The sequence below is a fragment of the Charadrius vociferus genome, unplaced genomic scaffold (genome assembly GCF_000708025.1).
Source record: "Charadrius vociferus isolate BGI_N301 unplaced genomic scaffold, ASM70802v2 scaffold32, whole genome shotgun sequence".
NCBI lineage: Eukaryota > Metazoa > Chordata > Aves > Charadriiformes > Charadriidae > Charadrius > Charadrius vociferus.
In genome coordinates, this window is record NW_009647856.1 from 9132302 (window position 1) to 9152595 (window position 20294).

The 20294-nt window shown below is 42.9% G+C and overlaps 1 protein-coding gene across 1 annotated transcript in view; it reads right to left on the reverse strand.

Annotated features, from left to right (window-relative positions):
- ITIH2 (inter-alpha-trypsin inhibitor heavy chain 2) overlaps window positions 1-20294 on the reverse strand; it is a 30819-nt gene that overhangs the window by 8920 nt on the left and 1605 nt on the right. Inside the window, exons 3-14 of the mRNA XM_009882957.1 lie at window positions 15366-15401; window positions 14465-14637; window positions 13648-13752; window positions 13153-13315; window positions 11783-11890; window positions 7478-7606; window positions 6717-6833; window positions 5308-5476; window positions 3792-3917; window positions 2728-2909; window positions 1418-1603; window positions 292-431 (exon numbers count right to left, since the gene is read on the reverse strand). Coding sequence (XP_009881259.1) covers window positions 292-431; window positions 1418-1603; window positions 2728-2909; window positions 3792-3917; window positions 5308-5476; window positions 6717-6833; window positions 7478-7606; window positions 11783-11890; window positions 13153-13315; window positions 13648-13752; window positions 14465-14637; window positions 15366-15401 — 1634 coding nt within the window. The remainder of the gene's footprint in view (window positions 1-291; window positions 432-1417; window positions 1604-2727; window positions 2910-3791; window positions 3918-5307; window positions 5477-6716; window positions 6834-7477; window positions 7607-11782; window positions 11891-13152; window positions 13316-13647; window positions 13753-14464; window positions 14638-15365; window positions 15402-20294) is intronic.

Sequence of the window (20294 nt, forward strand, 5' to 3'; positions counted from 1 at the left end):
CTCCATAGCTTTTACTCAGACTCCGTAAAGCAAATCTCCCATTAATTTCATTCACTCAGGCCCACAGCCAGGCCTGATTGACCTTTATTCCACTAATTAACCGCTCCCAAACCCTGATATCTATGAGTGCAAAAAGTAGGAGGAATGTGGCTGAAGGCATCACCTACCTTTATTTTTGTTTACCTGACCCATTTGAAACCCTGGGAGCAGACTTGTGGCTGTGGTCTCAGAGAGGACTAGATTGCTCTCGAGCTTCACTTCCCTCCCATCACAGACCACATGTCTCCTCACCTCTCTGCCAGCATCTGGTTGACAGTCAGATAGGCCCACAGCTTCTTAGTGAATTCAGGGTCTGCGTATTTGTCTTTCTTCATGAAGCCATCCAGTTCTTCAACATCTCGCAGGGTTTCCATGACAAGCTCTGCATTTGCCTATGCAATCCATGAGAGAGAAAGATAAAGGAGGGTGAGCCAGGAGAATGCGGTGGCTTTGAGTTCCTCTCTTGGCATGGCTGGCATTAAGGACCCACTTTGGCTCTGCCCATGGTCATTTCTAGATCACAAAGTCCTACCACTGTTGGCCTGACTGCCATGGGGAGGGGAGCTGTAGTAAGAGGATCTTCTGTTAAAGATGCTTTTAGCGACAGTGGATTAAAATAGGTAAAGGAGCTGTCAGCATTAGCCAAAGAGGGTGCCACCACATGACAAAAGAAGAGGCTCTTAACTGAGCTCTACTGTCCTCCCCTCAGGCTTTATCACGTGCAATTCCTACCGAGCAACAGGAACCAAATTCTACTTTCTCCCACAGACCCTTAGACAGCACTGTGTTTTGGCAGGAAAGAATATTGAATGTGTTTGATTTTTCCAGCAAATAACAAATGGCAACTAACTCCTAAGCCTTGTAGGAGTACGGATATTTCAGTTCCTCCTCAGAAAGAAGGATCTGGATGTAGTCTTCCCCCCCCATCCCACTCTACTTGGAAGAGCCGCACTGAAACACGGGGAAAGTCTTGTTCTACAAGCCAAAAGTCAGGGCATAAAAGGACAGTGCTAGGACTTGACACACTGTAGACCCACCAGCTTGAACTCCCCAACAGTAGGAGGTTCAGCTACCTTAGGGGATCCCCCATCTTCACAAAGCATGAAGGGGGACTCCATAGTCTTATTCTGGTTTGCAGTTGAATTTTGTATGGTACATTTATTAGAAGGACGTTCCCAGTGACTATTTGTGGCTGTACTCGAAGATATTGTGAAACACTGTTGGACAACACCCCCATGATTTTCCCCATGCTCCCACCCAGAACCAAAGCGGACAAAACACTCTGCTGGCAGTAACCTCCAGCAAGGAGATTGTGCGCATGAGTGAATGAACCAGGCCAAACCCCAGGAGCAGGTATCCTAAGGAGACCCTCACTCACTGCTGTCGCTGTGACGACGCTTTCCAAGTGCTGCAGGTTTTCCGTGTCGACCTTCCCAGCCACTACTATCTCCGAGCCACCAAAGTAGTTGTGGAAGCTGCTCTGGGTGACGTCTGATACTGACTCTTGGGGGTAGTTGAACTGAATTTTCTTCAAGAGTGGGGTGGAGACCTGGTTGTAGAAATTCTGAGATGGGAGGAGACAGAGAAGTGAGTCTGTTGTACCTGAAGCAACCATCCCGCGTGTGCCACTCTTACTGAAAGGACAGCAGCTGTCAAAACCTGCACCCCTAATGGGCAAGGGGGACTTCCCTTGTCCCAGAGAATGTAGACTCATTTATATTTAGACTTTAGTACACTTGTAAGAGGGTACAGGAAGATCTGGCCCAAGCTTGTGGAAGTCAAAGGATGGTCAGTAGCCCATGGGCTTTGCCCTTCCTAGACCTAAAAAGCTTGAACACAGGTGCATGTGGGCCTGAATCTGTCAGCAGGTTGGTCAGCTCTTGGCTGCTGTGTAAGACACACAGCTGCCTCCCACCTAATTCTTGCCAAAAACTGGACCTATATCTCACTTGTATTCTCTTCTGTGCTGTAGACTGTCTAACCCTATACTGACCCTGCTGTACCTGGCTGATGTGAACTGGGATGTGTGCACAGCTGGGTTTAGCATATGGGACCAGAGAGGGAAACCAGGTCCCTGTACAGTGCTATGGACGGAGGCTGTCTCATACCGAGGGGCTGCACTCTCAGAGCTGCTCTGTTTGGCAGAACACCATGTAGTGTGTCCTGTCACACCTGTGTTGGGAAAGAAGAAGCGTGAGAAGCCTGCGTAGGCAATGAAACCGGTGAATAGAAACAGAATAAGGGTGTAAGAATTTGTTCATCAGCAATTGCTGCTCACGGATTTGGAGCCCGAGCCTCCTAGAATTGAACTTTTTCTTACATTGGCAACATCCGGATTATAATTGAGCATTTATATCCACACTTTTTGTTAGTGCTGAACTGGCCTGAGGTAAAATCCAGGCCTTAATTTTAATTCAGAAACCCCTTTTTTATGGTTAGGACGGTTTTACAGAATATTAATCCTACACAGAGCAGTAAAGTATGTGTTATAGATATTACAAAAATTGTGACTAGGAGCACTTAAGCTAATACATGATTGTCATCTTGCAGGACTCTCCAGAAGAAATGATGGGTTTTGTGACCACCCCTATGAACTTACTGTAAGTTTACTCTTGGTAGTAGAGTTACCCAGCTCCACAGCTGTGAAAAGAACTGGAGAGCTTCAGAGGCAATGGGCCGGAAACGCACCTTCATTTGGGCAGAAGTCTCCTGATTTCCAAAAATCCGCTGGGCCATGCCACGGTTGTCAGTTGCAATTCTCTGCAGGAAATCGTAATCTACATCAAACCCAATCCCAAGGCAGAAGAGAGAGAATTCGTCCTTTATGCTCTGCTTCACATTCTTCTGGATTGTTGTCAGCTTTAGCTCACCTTTGAGACACACAAAGGGTGACATTCATCTGAGCAACAGAGGAAGACTCCATCAGGGTAAGAGCGTTCCTTTCCTTCCAGTGTCTCTCATTCTCTCTTAACATAAGGGGAATCTTGACAACTAACTCACATGCCCAATCTCCATTTTGTAGTCCCTACAGTGACATTTGACCTTCTCCTGGATGAAGATTAATAAATTATTTCTACCAAAGATGATTCCATTGAACTCTTTTTTGGTATCTGATGCATATTCACTGTAAATCCAGGGCTCCTGTTAAGTTCCTGGGGAGTTTGTAATTGTAACACATCTAGACTTCTCCCAGAATTACTGCTTCAAGCTCTCTGCAGACTGAGACATCTCCATAAAGGTTTTACTTTGTTTCTCTTACTTAAGATGTTCTCTGCCACCATTTGGACTGACTTTCTTTGCAAACTTATTTTTAATGGCAGCCTCTTCTGGGATGACATCTTGCAGTAAGTGATTGCTTTTGACCTGTGACAAATTGAACCCATATTAATTTGTTTTCTGCTTTATTTTCCTGATTTAGATGTTACACTTGGGACTGCATAGATCTGTGTGGGCTAAGGCAATTGGAAGAGGAAATTTTTTCCTAAGGTTGTTGTGAGTACCTCTCCTACAGGACTTGTGCATCTCTGTAATTGCAAGAAGCACATAACTTGCATAACATAATCTGCTTGTCTTTTGAAAGCTTCTGTCCAAAGCCCCGTGGCACCTATAGCACTTGGCAAAAGACCAGTGCAGGCATTGGGAGAAAGGAGAACAGAATGTTTTTTAACTTACTGTCAAAGTGTCTACATGCTGCATGCTTTTCTCAGGCTAATCCCATTGGCCTTTCTTCTCACCTAAAGCAGGAACCTTACCTACTGTTGGGTCTCCATCAGACACCAATACGATCATGGAGACTGAGTTAGGGTCCAACATGCCTAAGTTTTGGGCTTCATTCAGGATGAATGTGGCTCGCAGAAGAGCTTCATTGATATTTGTGCCTGTCAAAGACACAACGAAGAAAACAAGTTTGATTCTTGTCGAGTCTCTTGTTGAGTCAAGGTGAATTCTGAGATTCTAATAGAATGAATCAGCCTGAACAAGACCTGAGATCAAGGCAGAAAACCCCCTCCTCTGTGATAATTACAGTACATCTGCTTGCACTCTGGTTCCCTCTTTCATCCCAGGCTGTCACCTTCATGTGGCTCCTCCATTCCCCCTCACTAATTCCAGTGGGACCATTTGTGGTGTTGGGAACTATTTGCTGTGGGGAAAAGCAGGGGGTTTACAGGCAAGTTATTGAAAGAGAGTGGGAAGAAACTTTCTTTTCTTGCATCAGCCTGTTCCTTGGACAGCTTGATTGGAAAAGAAGAGGTAAATGTTTACTGGGCATATGTAAAGGTTTGGCTTGTGGCACAGAAGGGACAGAGTAAGAAATTAGTGTGAGAGGAACAGGAGTGGGAAGGCTGAGGGCTCAGAAAATAGGTACTTTCTTAGTCAAGAAAGAAAAAAATAGTGGCTCCAGAGCTAGGATAATAAAATGCTGCATTGCAAACGGGCTTTGCCGGATGGGAACCGGTCTCTTAGCTCATCTCTCAATTCTTTTGGGGTAACAAAGTCAGGATTATGAGGCACTTATATATTCAACATGGTTTCCTATTTCCAGCACACTGATGATCTCAGAAAAATCTATAACTTCATGTTGATTATACCTTACGTGTTGCCAGTGAAAGCTGGAAAGTTAGGTGCCATGGCACCAGAAGGCTCTGACCTGGGGGAGAGTCTCTACACACTATCAGCATAGAAACAGCTGAACAACTAGACCAGAACTGCACTTCAGAGAGCAATAGATTAAAATGACAATGAGCCCCTTGTGTACAAATAGCTCAAACACTAACAAATGAAACATCCAAAGTGCTGTAAGGCTGAAAAAGGCAACTGTGCTTATCAGACAGGGAATGAAGGCACAAAAAGGATGAACAGTTGGCCCAGGGTGGCATTTAGTAGATCATGGTGCAGTCTACAATTTACAGCTAGTGGAGACCCTGGAGTTGGGCTGCTTATGATCTGCTTTACAAAGGCATGAGACCGCCTTGGTCTCCCAAGGATATTTGGGATCTGTGAGTCTGGAAGTAGGACCTATAGATTAAAGGCAGCTGTTCTATGGTCTATGTTCTGTCTGTCATAGCTTATTCAGCAGAAGGAAATGCCATCCCAACCCCTAACACAATAAGGTGGCATCCTTGCTCTCCTTTGGCCCCAGGGCATGCTTTTTCCATCTTGGGAATCAGAGTTTTTGTGAGAAATACTCTACCAATCTGAAAATTGTCTGAGGTACCCGTTACTGTGATATCTAACTTCCATGAGCACCTTGCAATCAAAACCTCATACCCCCGTTGGGATGGATTGTCTGGATGTACTTCTTAGCATCTTCAACCTGCGCTGGGGTGGCTGAGACTAGATTATCTCTCCAGCATCGGACATTGTGGTTGAAGTCGATAAGGGAGAACTGATCAGCAGCACGGAGCTCACTCAGTATTGCCTTCATGGCCTCGATGGTCTGAGAAAAAGAAATTTAAGAGGAGAAGAGTTTATGCTTCCTGTTGCTGAAAGCATTTTCCTAACTTGTGACTACAAGAACACAGGTGCCTCTGATAAATAAGAACACGAACACTGGAATCCAAAATAGCATCTGCTATCCAAATCGCTGATTTTTTGCTCTTGCATAAAGTTGAGCTTTCTCCAAAGAAACACAGAAAAAATGCAGTTAGCAAGAACAAACCCATGTGACTCAACCCACCCTTGCTTAATTCCTGCTAACACAGAGTGAGGTGAGAGAGAGAAGCCATTTGTGAGACATCGTGGTTCGGGAGAGAGGAATTGCTAGTATTGGCTCAGGGGACTTAGCTCTGTCTGCCATGCTGTCATTTCAGGCTGGGTAACATCTGTTTGAAGATGTGTGATTTAAACAAGTGACAATTAACCCGTATCCCAGGTTTGCAGTGTTGATTTCCCTAAGGCAGCAATCTGCCAAGCCTTAGTGTTGTGCCTCGAAGCAAATTCAAATATACCTAGATCATCCCTGACTAATGGTTGTCTAGTCAGTTCCTAAAAACCTTAGTGACACATAACACAATCTCCTGAAATCCCCTCTCAGCACTACAAAGTTTTTCCAAATATCTAGTACAAATCTCTCCTGCTGTAAATCCATCTGATTCCAGCTTACTCTACCCTGGGTGGGCATCAATGTCAGTTGATGAGTTTGCCTTTTAGAACATTTTTTCACATGTTTGGAGGCTGATTATGTCTCTCCAAGTCTTTTCTTTTACAGAATAAAACATATTATTTTTGCATTTTTTCCCCCCATGGGTTATATTGTCTAAACAACTCTCGCTGCTCTTCAGTGGACTGTCAACAATTTGTCCGCACCTTTTTGAAAGCAGGGAGGTAGTATTCCCACTGAGACTTTCCCAGGATTCAGTAGAGGAGATTAGAGAAAGATGGTGTCAGAGCCTTTGCAAAATGTTTTGTGATCTGTCAATTAAAATTTTAATTTTGCACTAAAATCAGCATTCCGATAGTGTCACCTCTTCCTTATAACATTGAAGAAGCATTACAAATAGAGAGTACAATGATGAAGACTTTGATGCACCGAATATTCTCCAAATTTGGTGAGACTTCTGATGGAGTAAAGAACTTAGCTGGCAATTTTGAGTGCCAGTCTGCTACAGAATTGTACAGGAAGGCACACAGAAAATGTTGGCAGGAGGTTTATTTTGCAATAGAGGTCAAACACTTACTTGTTTCATTTTCAGTCCCCACATCGAGCCACTAACGTCTATAACAAATAAAATGTTTTTGGGCAGAGGATCAAGATTTTCCGGAGCAAAGAAGTGAATAAAATAGCCATTAAAAATCTGCAAAATAAAATAAAAAAATTCCCAGTGAAATGAGCTATGGGAAAGATGTAAGAAAACTCAAGACAATAACAGAGCAGAAGATGTTATTCTTTATGGGCCAAATCTAACTTTCAGCTCTACACATCTCTGTATTTGTAGCCTTACACCATTTATATTTCATAGTCTTTACTTTTTATCAAGGAAAGCAGACCCTGGTTTTCAGACAACTGCCATGCACTAGCACAGGGAGGAATGAAAAATGTTTTAAAAAATACTGTTCTCTCTGTAATAATTCAGCCTTATAACTGCTTCATGTTAACGTAAAAATAGTGATGTTCTGGTTGTCTCCTTATGATATATTGGTTCAACTTCCAATGACTCTGTCCTCTGATTCAACTTTAAACCACTGGAGTGCGGCTTGGTATAAAAGACATTGGCTTGTGCACAAGACAGGAGTCTGCGCCTGACTATATGTGGGACCACATCTTAGTCATAAACTAAGTAAATCCACTCTGCTCACTTAAAATCTCTGTTCTTTCAATTGGATACAGAGTTCTTTCTCATGCTTATGCTCCTGAATGGTGATGTTTAGCACAGTTTGTTTAATGACAGCAGTTCTTGTATTCACCGACCTCTTGTCCTAGTTAAACAGCAATACTTACTTCCAATTCTCCACCTGTGGTTTCTCTGTTCACATCATATTGCACCACAAAATTTCCATCTACTGCTGTGGATGAGCACGTGGGGCATTTTCGTTGTTGAGCCATCGTTGGCTTGAAAGAAACATGAGCCTTGAAATGAGAAGTGAGCATCAGTCAATCAGATGTTATGAGAAAGGCGGATCATTGAAACAAAAAGAGTTCATCCATTCATGAACTACCTTATTTCACTGAACACTTTTCTTCTTTCTTTATTTGTACTCTTAGTTTAAGTGGAAAATGGACTTTGTCACTTCAAAAGAAAAACAGCACTAAAGTTTGCCTGGATGTGCTGATTCAGTAGTAGCAACTGTGGCACAAATAAGATAGAACAGAACAGAGTAGACTGGACTAGACTAGATTATTTCAGTTTGAAGGGAATTACAACAGTCATCCAGTCCACTGCCTGTGGAATGATTACTAAAGATGATCGATAATACAGCATTGGTCACACGTTAAGGAAAGGTATAAAACCAAAAGGCTTCTAGGGTAAAACACAGCCGCAGCTGGTATGTGAAGAATCTGCTACATCTGTGATTCCTGGTACAATATTGCTTGCAAAGCAACACGGGGAGTGGAGTGGAGTGGAGTGGAGTGGACACTCCAAGGCCAAACCCTGTGATAATCCAGCAGAGATGGGAACGACATGGCACCACAGTAGAAAAACAGTGCGAAGGATGGACAAGAGTGGAGACACTGTGGCTAAAACCCTGTGATAAACTGGGGACTTGAGGACCAAATAGAGCCCTCGAAGGTCTTATAGAACTGATAAACTGCCTACTTGTTACCCTGAGCCAACAATCTGTCAAGTTTTTCTGACAAAATGCTGTCCTTTAGTGAACTTTGCTCATTATAATGTCATTATAATGCCGAAACACACCTCCATCCAAAAAGCTCCCCGCGTCCAAGGTGCTACCACTCCTTCTTGAGTCTATGCCCTGAATTTTTCGTAAACTATACCTTTAAATGCGAATCAAGAAAATTTTACACCGATCATAATGAAAGTATTTATGACTAGAATCACTCAAACTCCACCTTGAAGATAAAAATTAGTATAAAAATAGCCCGAGAAAAGGGGGATGTGAGGGAAGACACCATCGTGGACTTCTGGGACCAGTCAACGGGCTGAGCCTCTCATCCCCCCCATAAGGACGCTTGCGGGTAAGATTCAAACACTCGGCTATACCAGGTGCTTCCCCGGGAAACTTAGAAATGTCTATATATTTTATAACTTAGCGCTTTTGTTAACTGAGCTATATTGCTAGCATCTTTAGTATTCGCAAGTGCTTTGCAGAGAGTCACTATCACCGGCAATCCAAAAGAACTTGTCTATCTGTTGTTTAAATAAACTGTACTGTGTAGGCAGCGAGTCGTTTGGGTTTCTCACGGAACGCCACCGAAGCGAGGCCGTGTTAGTTCTTGAGCACGACTGGGCTGAAGGTGCAGTCTGCTATTAGTGTATCCAGAACCGTGACAGTTTAATATATTAAACGCGCCTGGACTGATAGTGGTGAATTGGGCATCACTCAGAATTTAAACCTAGCCGCCCCTAGCCTCCCACCTCGGTGAGGAGTGTTAGAACACGAGGGAGTTTATTTTCTGCCAAAACTACTTTACCCCTTTAACGCAACACTGCCTGACCAATTCAGGGCTGACCAAAAAGTTAAAGCATGTTGTTAAGGGAATTGCCCAAATGCCTTTTAAACACTGACAGGCATGAGGCATCAACCACCTCTCTAGGAAGCCTGTTCCAGCATTTGACCACCCCCTCAGTAAAGAAATGCTTCCTAACATTGTCACTGGATCCCAGGGAGAAGAGCTCAGCATCTCCGTCTCCATATCCCGTCCTCGGGAAGCTGCAGAGAGCAATGAGGTCGCCCCTCAGCCTCCTTTTCTCCAAACTAGACAAGCCCAAATTCCTTAACCACTCCTCATAGGACATTCCTTCCACCCTTTCACCAGCTTTGAATGTGTCCTGAAGAGGACAACAAGGACCTTCACATCTTTCTTAAATTGTGGGGCCCAGAACTGCACACAGTATTCAAAGTGAGGTTGTATCAATGCTGAACACAGAGGGATAATCGCATCTTCTGACCGGCTGGTTATGCTATGTTCGATGCACACCAGGATGTGGTTTACCCTCGCTGTTGGCCCGTACTGAGCCTGCTGCCAACCAGCACCCCCAGGTCCCTTTCTCTAGGGATACTCTCCTGCTACTCCTCTCCCAATTTATACTTGTGTCCAGTGTTAGTCCATCCTGGGTGCAGAATCCGGCATTTGGTCTTGTTAAATTTCATCCCATTAATGATAACGCAATGCTCCAATCTATCTAGATCCCTCTGCAAGGCCTCTTGTCCCTCAAGAGAGTCAACAGCTCCTTCCAGTTTGGTATTGTCAGCAAACTTGCTAATGGTGCATTCAACTCCCGCATCCAGGTCATTGATAAAGATATTGAACAGCACCGGCCTTAGAGTGGAACCCTGAGGAACTCCACTGGTGACCAGTCACCAGCCAGATGTACCCCCATTCACTGCAACCCTCTGAGCTCTGCCCTTCCCCCAGTTCTTCACCCAGCGCACCGTGAACCTTCTCATCCCACAGTTGGACAACTTGTCCAGAAGGATGCTGGGGACAGTAGGGACAGTAAGAAGGGACAGTACCAAAAGCCTTACTAAAATCCAGAAAAACTACATCCACTGCCTTCCCTTCATCCACTGGGTCGGCGACCTTATCATAGAAGGATATCAAATTAGTTAAACAGGACTTTCTTTTCATGAACCCACGTTGACTGGGACTGATGATTGCATTGTTCTTTAAATGCATTTCTATGGTACTCAGTATAATCTTCTCCATAGTTTTTCCAGGAACTGAGGTAAGACTAACAGGTCTGTAGTTTCCTGGGTCTGCCCTCACACCCTTTTTGTATATTGGAATAACACTGGCTAGCTTCCAGTCAGCAGGGACCTCCCCAGACTCCTTTGGTAGACGTTCGAGAGGGATCCTGCCATAACATCAACTAGCTCCTTCAGTACTCTGGGATGAATCCTATCAGGCCCTATCTACAGCACCAAGTATTTCAATTAGAGCTGTGCAAACCATTTCTAGTAAGTAATATGTTGGTTTATTTAACATTTTCCTAGTTGAAACTATGCATAGATTTATCAACTTTTAAAAATAGCTTTCTAATTGATTTTTTCCTGAACAAACGAGAGCTTGTAATTTGTCTGTAAATTGAATACTAGGAATCATTTTCATTAGTCACATGATTGGTTATGCAGAGTTTATGGCATTATTTCTCTGCTTTGAATGTGTAACTTGAAATTTCCTGAGAAGATAAGACGTAATATATATAGCCACACACTACATCTGGAATAATTTGCTAAACTAGGAATGTGGGTGAATAAGACATAAAGTTGAGTCTGGATATCAAGAAACAATACTGCCTAATATATAATTATAGTAGCATAGACAGAATTTGGGGCCTGATTGACACATCCTGCCCCTTCCAACCTAAACCATTCTACGATTCTATGATGATTCTAGATGTCTATGTAAGAGTAAGAAGAGTTGTACACTCCCAGAGTCACTGCTTGAAGTTTCTTGATTAAACCTTCTCTACTCTTGGAGGGTTTACTTATACACAAGAGCTATGCTGCAGGAAGCTAGGGTAAGAATGTCAAGGAAAAGAACTGTCCTAAAATAAGACCCTATGCAGATGTTATCAGTTGAAACTGAGACTGTGGGGTTATTTCAGAATGGTTATTCCACTTGATGTTCATCACCTGCCTTTGTCACATCCAGCAATCCCAGTGCATTGCTCTTTCGGAATTACAAATCACAGAATCATAGAATGGTTTAGGTTCGAAGGGACCTTAAAGATCATCTAGTTTCACCCCCCCTGCCATGGGCAGGGACACCTTCCACTAGACCAGGTTGCTCAAAGCCCCATCCAACCTGGCCTTGAACACTTCCAGGAATGCGGCACCCACAGATTCTCTGGGCAACCTGGGCCTGTGTCTCACCACCCTCAGTGAAAAAATAAAAAGGTTTACGCAAAGACGGACGGACTACACACTATTTCTAGACTGCTTTCACTGTAGCATTTGAGCATCTTGTACATACACTTAGGTATCAATAATGAAGACACTATAATTAATTTTTTGCCATATTTTTGCATGCTTCCAGCAGGTCTGGAAAAAGTGCCATGACTGTGTAGGAACAAGTGTGAAAACTGAAGCTTTCATGCTATTTCCAGTCTGTGACTGTTACCTTTTTCTCTCCCTTGGAGATGGTGGTGATTCCATCAAAATGATGTCCGAGTGAATTAGGAACATGGACGTAGCGAAGTCCCTGTGGCTCAATAATGCGGACATCCACCTAAAGGCCGGAAGTGAGGACATTAGTATGAAACAGTGCCAATGTTGTACCAGGATCTCACGAACTCTCCAAAGGCAAACTCCAGCCAGTGGTTGGGATGCTCTTGAGAGCGCTCCTGTAGGGCTAGTCTCGTTCATGGTGGGGCTTTATGCAATGCTGAAAATAGACCATGATGGAAAGACAAAAAAATGTGTCCAAAGAAAAGAGTTTGGTGGAAACGTTCATTCTTTCTCTCTCTCCCACCTTGTGGGGCAAGTGGTGAGATAGGAGTCAAAGGTGATACCATTTTTAATCCTGAAAGCACCCATGAAGCATGACGTGACTCTGCATCAGTGTTGCTTTGGGTTAGGAGGCCAGGAGCACAGTGAGTTCTCACACTTCATGATAAGTTCTCTTCCTCTCTACTCATGGTATTGACAGGATAGAAAGTATTTTCCCTTTTGGTGAGATGGCCAAGGGGATTTGGAAAATAAAGGTTTTATCCTGTCAGGCTGAGATAAGGGCTTTTTCTGGTTGTATTTCTGAATAGTTAGGAAGACTACTAGGAGATAGGACATGGTGTCCTTTTCAGTAAGATTAACTCAGGCCTTTGGAGATCTTGAAGCAGATCACAGCCTGCACCAAAGAAATGTGAGCAGCAAGCTTTCATATACAGCTTGTGCTGAAGCCATGGAAAGCTGAAGAAGACATTTACGATACAGGAACAGGAAAATGGCCAGATGGAAATGTCCAGCTAGCCCTGTATCCTACGTCTGTTGATGGGTGACAGAGTATTCCTTTGGATGAGTGTAAAGAGGAGGGTAAGAATAAGACAAATCATCTTCTGGCAGCCAGTTGTGGCGGGACTGTCATTCAGAAAATATCTGCTCTCACAGGACACTATTTCTTGAAGTTAGGATTATTGTGAAAAGCACTGTTCCAAATAAATAGTGAATATTGTTTATTTTCCTTCAGTCGAGGCAAGTTTACACAAGGGTACATATAGGCCAAAGCTTATTTGCCCAAGTGGTTCTGACGTGAGTCAGTCACGATTCAGGAGGTGCCCAACTGTGTTAGTACGAGAGGAGGCAGGACATGTTTGCTTCTCAGTCATGTAGCTACATAGCTCCTGGTTTGAAGTGTCTCATGCTGGTCTATGCCGTGACCTTGAGGCTATTTGTACCGAGCCTGTATAAAAGGAAGGAGCTCACAGACATCTCGGCTGCTTTCTTAATGAGGATACACCTGTGGGGCGCTGCCTACACACATCAGCGCCACTTTACCTCCATGTGCTTTGCCAAGCGTCCCGGCTTCACAGAGACAACATGCTCATAGGAGCTCAGTTTCCTTCGAATCATTTCATGGTAATGAAGTTCAAACTGGATCCTCGTCCCTGGGGGCACGTTCACTTCAGTTTGGAAGTTTTCCATATCCAAAGCATTGCTCCTGAAAAGTCAGCCATGGGGTTATTTTGAGCAAATACAGAAGAAAGACAGCTTCTTTGCATTTTGGTTTAGAGTTACGCATTTGCTGGGTCTGATTCTAACTGTGGCCAATGCCTGGGAACTGCAGTTGTCTGTTAGCACAATATGTTTTATCAAGCTGAAAGCAATAACACAAGTTAAGTCTTTGAGAATTAAATATCAGAGTTGCTGTAAATAAGCAATTCATCTTCCTTCCCAGGGTTCCCCCCCCTATATCTATCTCCTCTGGGGTGGGTCACCTCAGTTCTCATTGAGTAAGTTCAGTACAACATCCATATGCCAAAGTCTTCATACCTCACTATTCCAGCAGCTTTGCCTTTGGCTTTTGCTTGAGAGTACATTTTTCTGGCTTCAGATTTTTCGCGAATTTTGCTAGTAAATGTTATACCATTGACATCCCTAGGAGAGAGAAGCACAGTCAGTTTGCAAAAGAAGCAACTTTACAATCGACGACTGTTTCTTCACTTTAGAAAAACATGAGTGAAATCTAAACTGGCGGGAAATGAAATAAGAAGGCTCTTGTTTAACCCCAAAGTAATGAACTCCAGTTTCCATTAGCTCTGTATCTTTTTCCCTACTTGCTTTTTGATTTCAAGCAGCCAGCACTGCTGTAGTCTGAGGAGGATCTGCTGTCCCCCATCTTCTTCACACTTTCCCCATCCTTTGGGCAGGGCGGTTACTCATGTCATGGCTGTTTTGGAACATGGATCAGGACATGTCTCCTGACCAATCCGTTCTCTCTGAACGGATACTGAACCAGGCTACTTTCCTTCTGTTCAGTGCAGGCTCTAATTTGGGTCTCTCTCCCTCCTTTGATCTGGTGCCAACTTGCACAAGACAGGTAGGAACTTAGTCTATTTGAGACTTCTGTCCTTTTATCGGATTTTGTTGATATTGGCCAATGGCCCAATAATTACTGGAGAGGAAGAGATGGACAGACAGACCGTATGATGACATGAGCCTTTTTGCTTTGAGAAAGCCTGCTAAAATCACACTGAAGCTGGAAAATAATAAAAGGTGTTTTGCTTTTATGAACACTTCTTTCCCACCACCTTCTGCCACCACACTGGACCCTGCCAGAGCAAAAGGCTGATACCTCCCCGCTACTTACATAGTAAAGTTGTCAATAAAAGCTCCTTTGGGAACTTGTACATCAAACACTATGTGCTGCGACCTTTTTGCATTGTTCACCATTTTGGCTTGGATCATTGTGTTGGCCAACCGTGATGTTATAGTGGATTGAACTTTGTAGCTGTAAAGGCCTATCTTGTCATCGTCTTCCACCTGTAATTGACAAGATTAGTCTATAAATTTGGGACATACCTGGAAAATGTGCCCTAGAGGGCAATATCAACCCATTTTATAGTCTCAGTGCTTTTTTTTCAACTGCTGTTCATTACAATATGGCAGGCAGACGGGGCATGAAATCAAGTTCAAGACACCTCCGTATTTTACCTGGCAATTATGGCAGGATACTCATGTGAATATACTTCATTATAACATTTCAGCTGAAAGGGGGAATTTATTAAGCTGGAATGTTTTGCTTGCTTTTGACTGTGCAAGCAGTCCTTGGAATGACTCTGTTGGTGCAATCTAGCATAGAAGGGTACGCAGCAATCCTCAGTGTTGTACACTGAAGAGGAGAGAGCCTACATTTTCAATAAGGTCCTAAATAAAAGAGACCTGAAGCACTGGTTATTGACCTAATCTTGTAAATGGTTAAACCACAGGGATGGAAGAACAGTATTAAACTGGTATATTAAGATATTGCCTTTGTCTAATCACTTTTGTTGCTTATTTCTTCATATTTACCATACCCTTCTCCCTCCAAGAGTAGTTGTATGAACAGTATTGTGCAAACAGTGCTCTGTTTAAAGAAAATAGGTTAATATCCAACCAGCAGTAAAAACAAGGAACTGAACAAACAAAAGGATTGATTTACGAAAAAAAATGGTTAACTAGAAAATCACTTTGTTCAGTATTAATTTCCACAGAGGAAGAAAAAAACTCACCAGGTCTCCAACATACCCCCAGTCGGATGTGCTTCGCTGGAAAAGAAAAATATGGAGAACGTATTTAAGCAAAGCTAAGAACATAGATTGTGGCTGTTTCAAGACAGATCCCAGACAGTGGAAACATCTAAAAGCTGCTTTCCAAGGTGATCAGAGTAGGTTTGAGATCTCAGACCTAGTGTGCATATTCCTTTTGTCTTATTTTATGTATTTATACAAGGGATGTTGGAGCACTTGATATCCCAGCTGTGACTTAGAGGCTATCAAAACCAGAAGGACAGCTTCCTTCTGTTGTCCTTATTTTTTATAGAAAACATTCTCTTCTAGAACAAAAGCATTATTCCTGAAAGCAAAACGTGCTGGTAAAAGTCATACTTGGAAACCCTTGCTTTTAACCCAAAAATTCTGTTGTTTTTTTTTTTTTTTTTCCCTAGGAAAAGTGGAAAAACCTAATCATGGAAACCTTTTAATCTCATTTTGCTTTTTTTTACATTATAGAATATATATTTATGTTATTGTTTTATATGCAATATGTATGTATACAAAAACTTCTTGCATAATTGATATTACTTTTATATACTTATGTATATATATAAAGTTAGTTATATATGCACTGCATAGAAGAGCTGAAACTGTTCATTAACGGTGTGGGTTTTTTTTTTTCCTGCCGTATGAATATTTCCATTTGGAAATTTCTGTGAAGAGGTGGTGACATCTTGTGGCCGTTTGAATCATTCTGTTTAATTCCTTAAAACTTAAACTCACGCAAGTAACCCCTGGGATGGGATTTGGCTCACCTACTTCTAGGGGAAGATGCAATTGTTTAATGCAGCTATCTATTTTGGTGTTATCATCAGCTAGGCACGCTTAGCTCTTTACAGTCAACGGTGATCCCTTTCATCTGAAAATAGATACTCCCCTTTGGTTGAATGAGTCCTGCCCTAAACCACACTGAATGTACTAATTAAAGGAGTGGGTACCTAGTGCCACTGGTGGTGCCCAAGGGTACCACCCTGGCCTTCAGCTGGGGCTCCAGGAGGTCAAGAGGCGCCAGGAGGTCTTGCATGATATCTGACAGACAGGCAACTGAACTGAGCCCTTCAACTCCACTGATGATGATGATCGAGAACTTAGGGAGACTAATTCAGATATTGATGGCTGAATTATAAAATGAACCAAAACACACCAATCTCATCTCAGGTTTCAGTAGCACTTGAATCCAAGAGGACCCAAAATCACAGAAGATACTTATAATAACTGTTTTAGTCACATGATGCATATAAGTCTTGCTATACAGTTACTAAGTTCATTTGAAGTTAATTAATATACTGTTACTAGTAAAACCTTGGGCTGCTTAAGAGATGACACATCTCATAGCAAGATCATTTTAATGAGATTATTTTAAGGATCCTTCAAAGACAGATAAAGAGACTGCAGTGTTTCTGCCTGCCTGAGAACAACGCAGGGTTTTATTCCCTAGTTATACAAGCTCCACCTGAAACATTCAGACTAGGATTTCAGGATCTGGAAGTTTATGGCTCTCTGTAGACCCTCTGCAAAGCCTGATGGACTGACCCTTGCTCAGTCCATCCTGACACCCCACAAACATCACTCTACAGCGAACTGGACCCTTCACATCTGATAAAGAACCAGACCATGATGAATGACCATTGTCCTCACACATATACTTAGGGTAGGAAACATCACCACCATGGATACAAATTAAGACTAATCCAACCTCAACTGAAACAAATTTAATTTTGAAAAGATGAAGACCAAGAACTTCGCACAGAGGGGATTTGTTTTATTGTGACACTTTTCTGGTTCTCAGAAGAGCTTAGGGTTCCTGATTCACTTTACAAATGGTGCTTAAAGCATTCAAGATGCCCTGGTTCCCTTGCTGTTTGTTTTTGTGAGGGTGGAGGAGAATGGGGAGGCACTGATAGAGACATGAGCTTATCACTTGCATGTGTAATGACTACCACTGCTGTTGTTAGAGATCAGCCATGGGGTGGGCCAACCATCCCCCTAGGATCTCAAAGGTGGCAGAGGACAGTCACTCCAAAAGGACTGGGGGACAGGGGTGCGGATAACTATACTTCAGGTTTGAGCACTGGTGTGATTACTGAGAACATGACTTCTGTGGAACATAAGATGTGCTATTTCTGGCATGAGCATTCGTGGCTGACCCTCACCATTAAACCACATCCAGATCTGCTGCTGACCACACTGCATAGAAGCAGTATCTTGTGCAATATCTAACATGTGGCTAATTGCTCATGAGGGTGGAGACAAGTGCCTCAGGAACTATTTTAAGGATCTAGTCTTGATAGATGCTGTGCCCTATCTTCAGGTACTGAGACACATCTTCTCCTGACATCTGTGCAGGATATGAACATTTAGCCCTCCAGAATGATCTTTGTTCAAATCACTGGGCATGAATATTGCAACAACTATGCAGTCTACCATCAAGAAAATACTGGGTGCTTCAAGCTAGCTATCATCCAGGGCTGCTGACCCTGATTCCTCCTGTCCTGTCTGTGGAAGAAGAAGCCATGGTGTCTAAGGGAGGAATGCATTGTAAGAGGTAACGCATTACAAGAGATCACAGGTTTTTAGGTCAGCTATGGGTTGCCTAGCTTACCATTGCTTTCAAGTTGCAGTCCACAGACTACTTCTGAGGCATGACTTAATAAAAAATGGAAAGCGGATTCAGAGATGTTATACTGCATTTGAAGGAAATTACTTTTCTACTGGGGCATGAAAATTCCTAGGGAAAATCATAAGACTCTGTACATTGAGGAAAAGGTTGAAAAGCAGATGCCCTGCATGAGAGACTAGAAAGAGGATGAGATCTACCTGGCATCTCCTCCCAGTTCTTTGAGGTGCTATTTCCTCATGGACACACTTGTTTCCATGTGAGCCGTTTCCTAAGCAGTTTTTAACACACTGCAATTTCATTGCAGTCCCTTCAAACTCATTTTGGGGATCATGACCCTTACTCTGAGGTGCAAGAAGAGCAATTTCAGACCTAGGTCTTTGCAGAGTTTACCTTCGCAGTGCTGAAGGTGAATCCTGGTCTTTCTGGTAGAGCTGAGGGGCTCTCCAGTCAGCTGATTCCACCCTCTCTCCTTCTTTATTTCCTTCCTGTGCTAGTTCTCATGGAGAGGAAAACAGGCAGGCAGAGCCATAAGGAAATAGGTGTGGTCTCATCTGGCTCTGACAGCCTGAGACGACGACCAAGACTGAGAGACACGCTACAGATCATCCCACCTCACAGTCTAGACATAAGCTCTGTAGTCTGTCTCTGAAACAGAGATAACGGCAGTGCACCATCACACGGAGGTTCACAAGGTTACCTGCATTCCAGCCCGTGGGGCGCTCTGTTTCTATGGTCACGAGGACCCTTCACATACCTGAGACACAGTATTTTTGGAGTTACTCAGGAGCAAATATTTTTCACCAGAATATGATCTGGACATAGAAAGCAGTTCTTTCTATTTAGAGCTATGCAGTAGGGTTTGCAGAGGAGTTCTATTGTCTTGTTGCCAGTGGGCTAGTGAGCTCGTTGTAGAAAAACGGCACTAAAACAATAATTTGGAAGACAGTCTTCCTTTAGTGATTAACAGCAAGTAACCATATGCCTGCTGTTGGCCAAGAGCTACTGTCTCAAGGTGTTTTGTGTAATTCAGTTTAATCTCATTTATTATTCTTTTATTATCATTCAACTAACATAAGGGTAGCTCATCCTATAGCTGAAGTCTTAGTTCTACTGGTTTGCAAAAGCTCCTTTGATAGTTAAAGGGTGGGAAATAATATATGGGAATATAAGGAATAACTGGTATAATAAAACCACTAGTAGAATTGCAAATTACTGCATGTATATGTCTGTATCCCTATGTATCCAAAAAGCTGGGGAACAGAGACAGAATAGTAAGTATGGCACTGATAGAGACATGGTGGAAAGAAATGATGCCCTGAAGAAGTGCAGCTAGAGAAGATTTCTGTTTAGATCATGATTAAATTATTTAAATACTGGTCTGGTAAATGTGAGTTGGCTTGATTCATATTTGTGCTAAAATCTTCCATTTTTCTGGCGTTGTAATGGGGGCTTTAGGTTAGGTGTCAAAAAGTTACATTTACACTTTGTGCGAGCCCCCTTTCAGAAAGTCTTAGGATAAAAAAGAATCATGTTTGCCTGTGCTTAACTTCAAAGATGCTGGGAAATCCAACTTTACTCAAGAGGATCTTTTGTTTTCACTGTGCTGAACAAGCTCAAGAAAGCACCAGAGCTTTGCTGGAGGACAAGGTCCACTCTGATCATCGTTTCTTTCAGTGCAATAAAAGTTAATACCTTCAAACCACTGATTTCATGATTATTATCCTTAATTACTACTGTCCGAAACACAAGAAAACTCCTGCAATGCTGTTTTAAATGTTTCTGTTCTAGAAGGTGACAGAATACAATAATCTGCAACCCATCAGCATGCTGGAAGCAAATTTTCTTCCCTGGTCTCCGACTCCACCAGCTCATTACCCACGTGGCACCATGCTGCACTCTTTTGACCTCAGTTAAGCAGAGATGAATGGATGACCTGCAGGACTGAAATGTTTCAGCCTACGTTACCAGTGTCTGAAGTCCTTTTTCATTTCCTCACAGAAAAGCTCCACCAGCATCAATGAGATTTTTCCCACACATGAAGTTAGACAGGCAAGCATCTCCATTGTTTAGCATCTGCATTATGGTCCTTAGGAGCTCAGATATGGAACAAAGCCTTATTGTGCTAGGTATTGTATAAAGAATAGCAGCAGTTCTTATCCCAGCAAGAGATATGGAGGTCTCAATGCATATAAGGACCTGCTGGTCCCACCTGATTGCTCCCTCACAACCCTTGTCATGGACCAGGCTGCCTGGAGAGATCTCCCAGG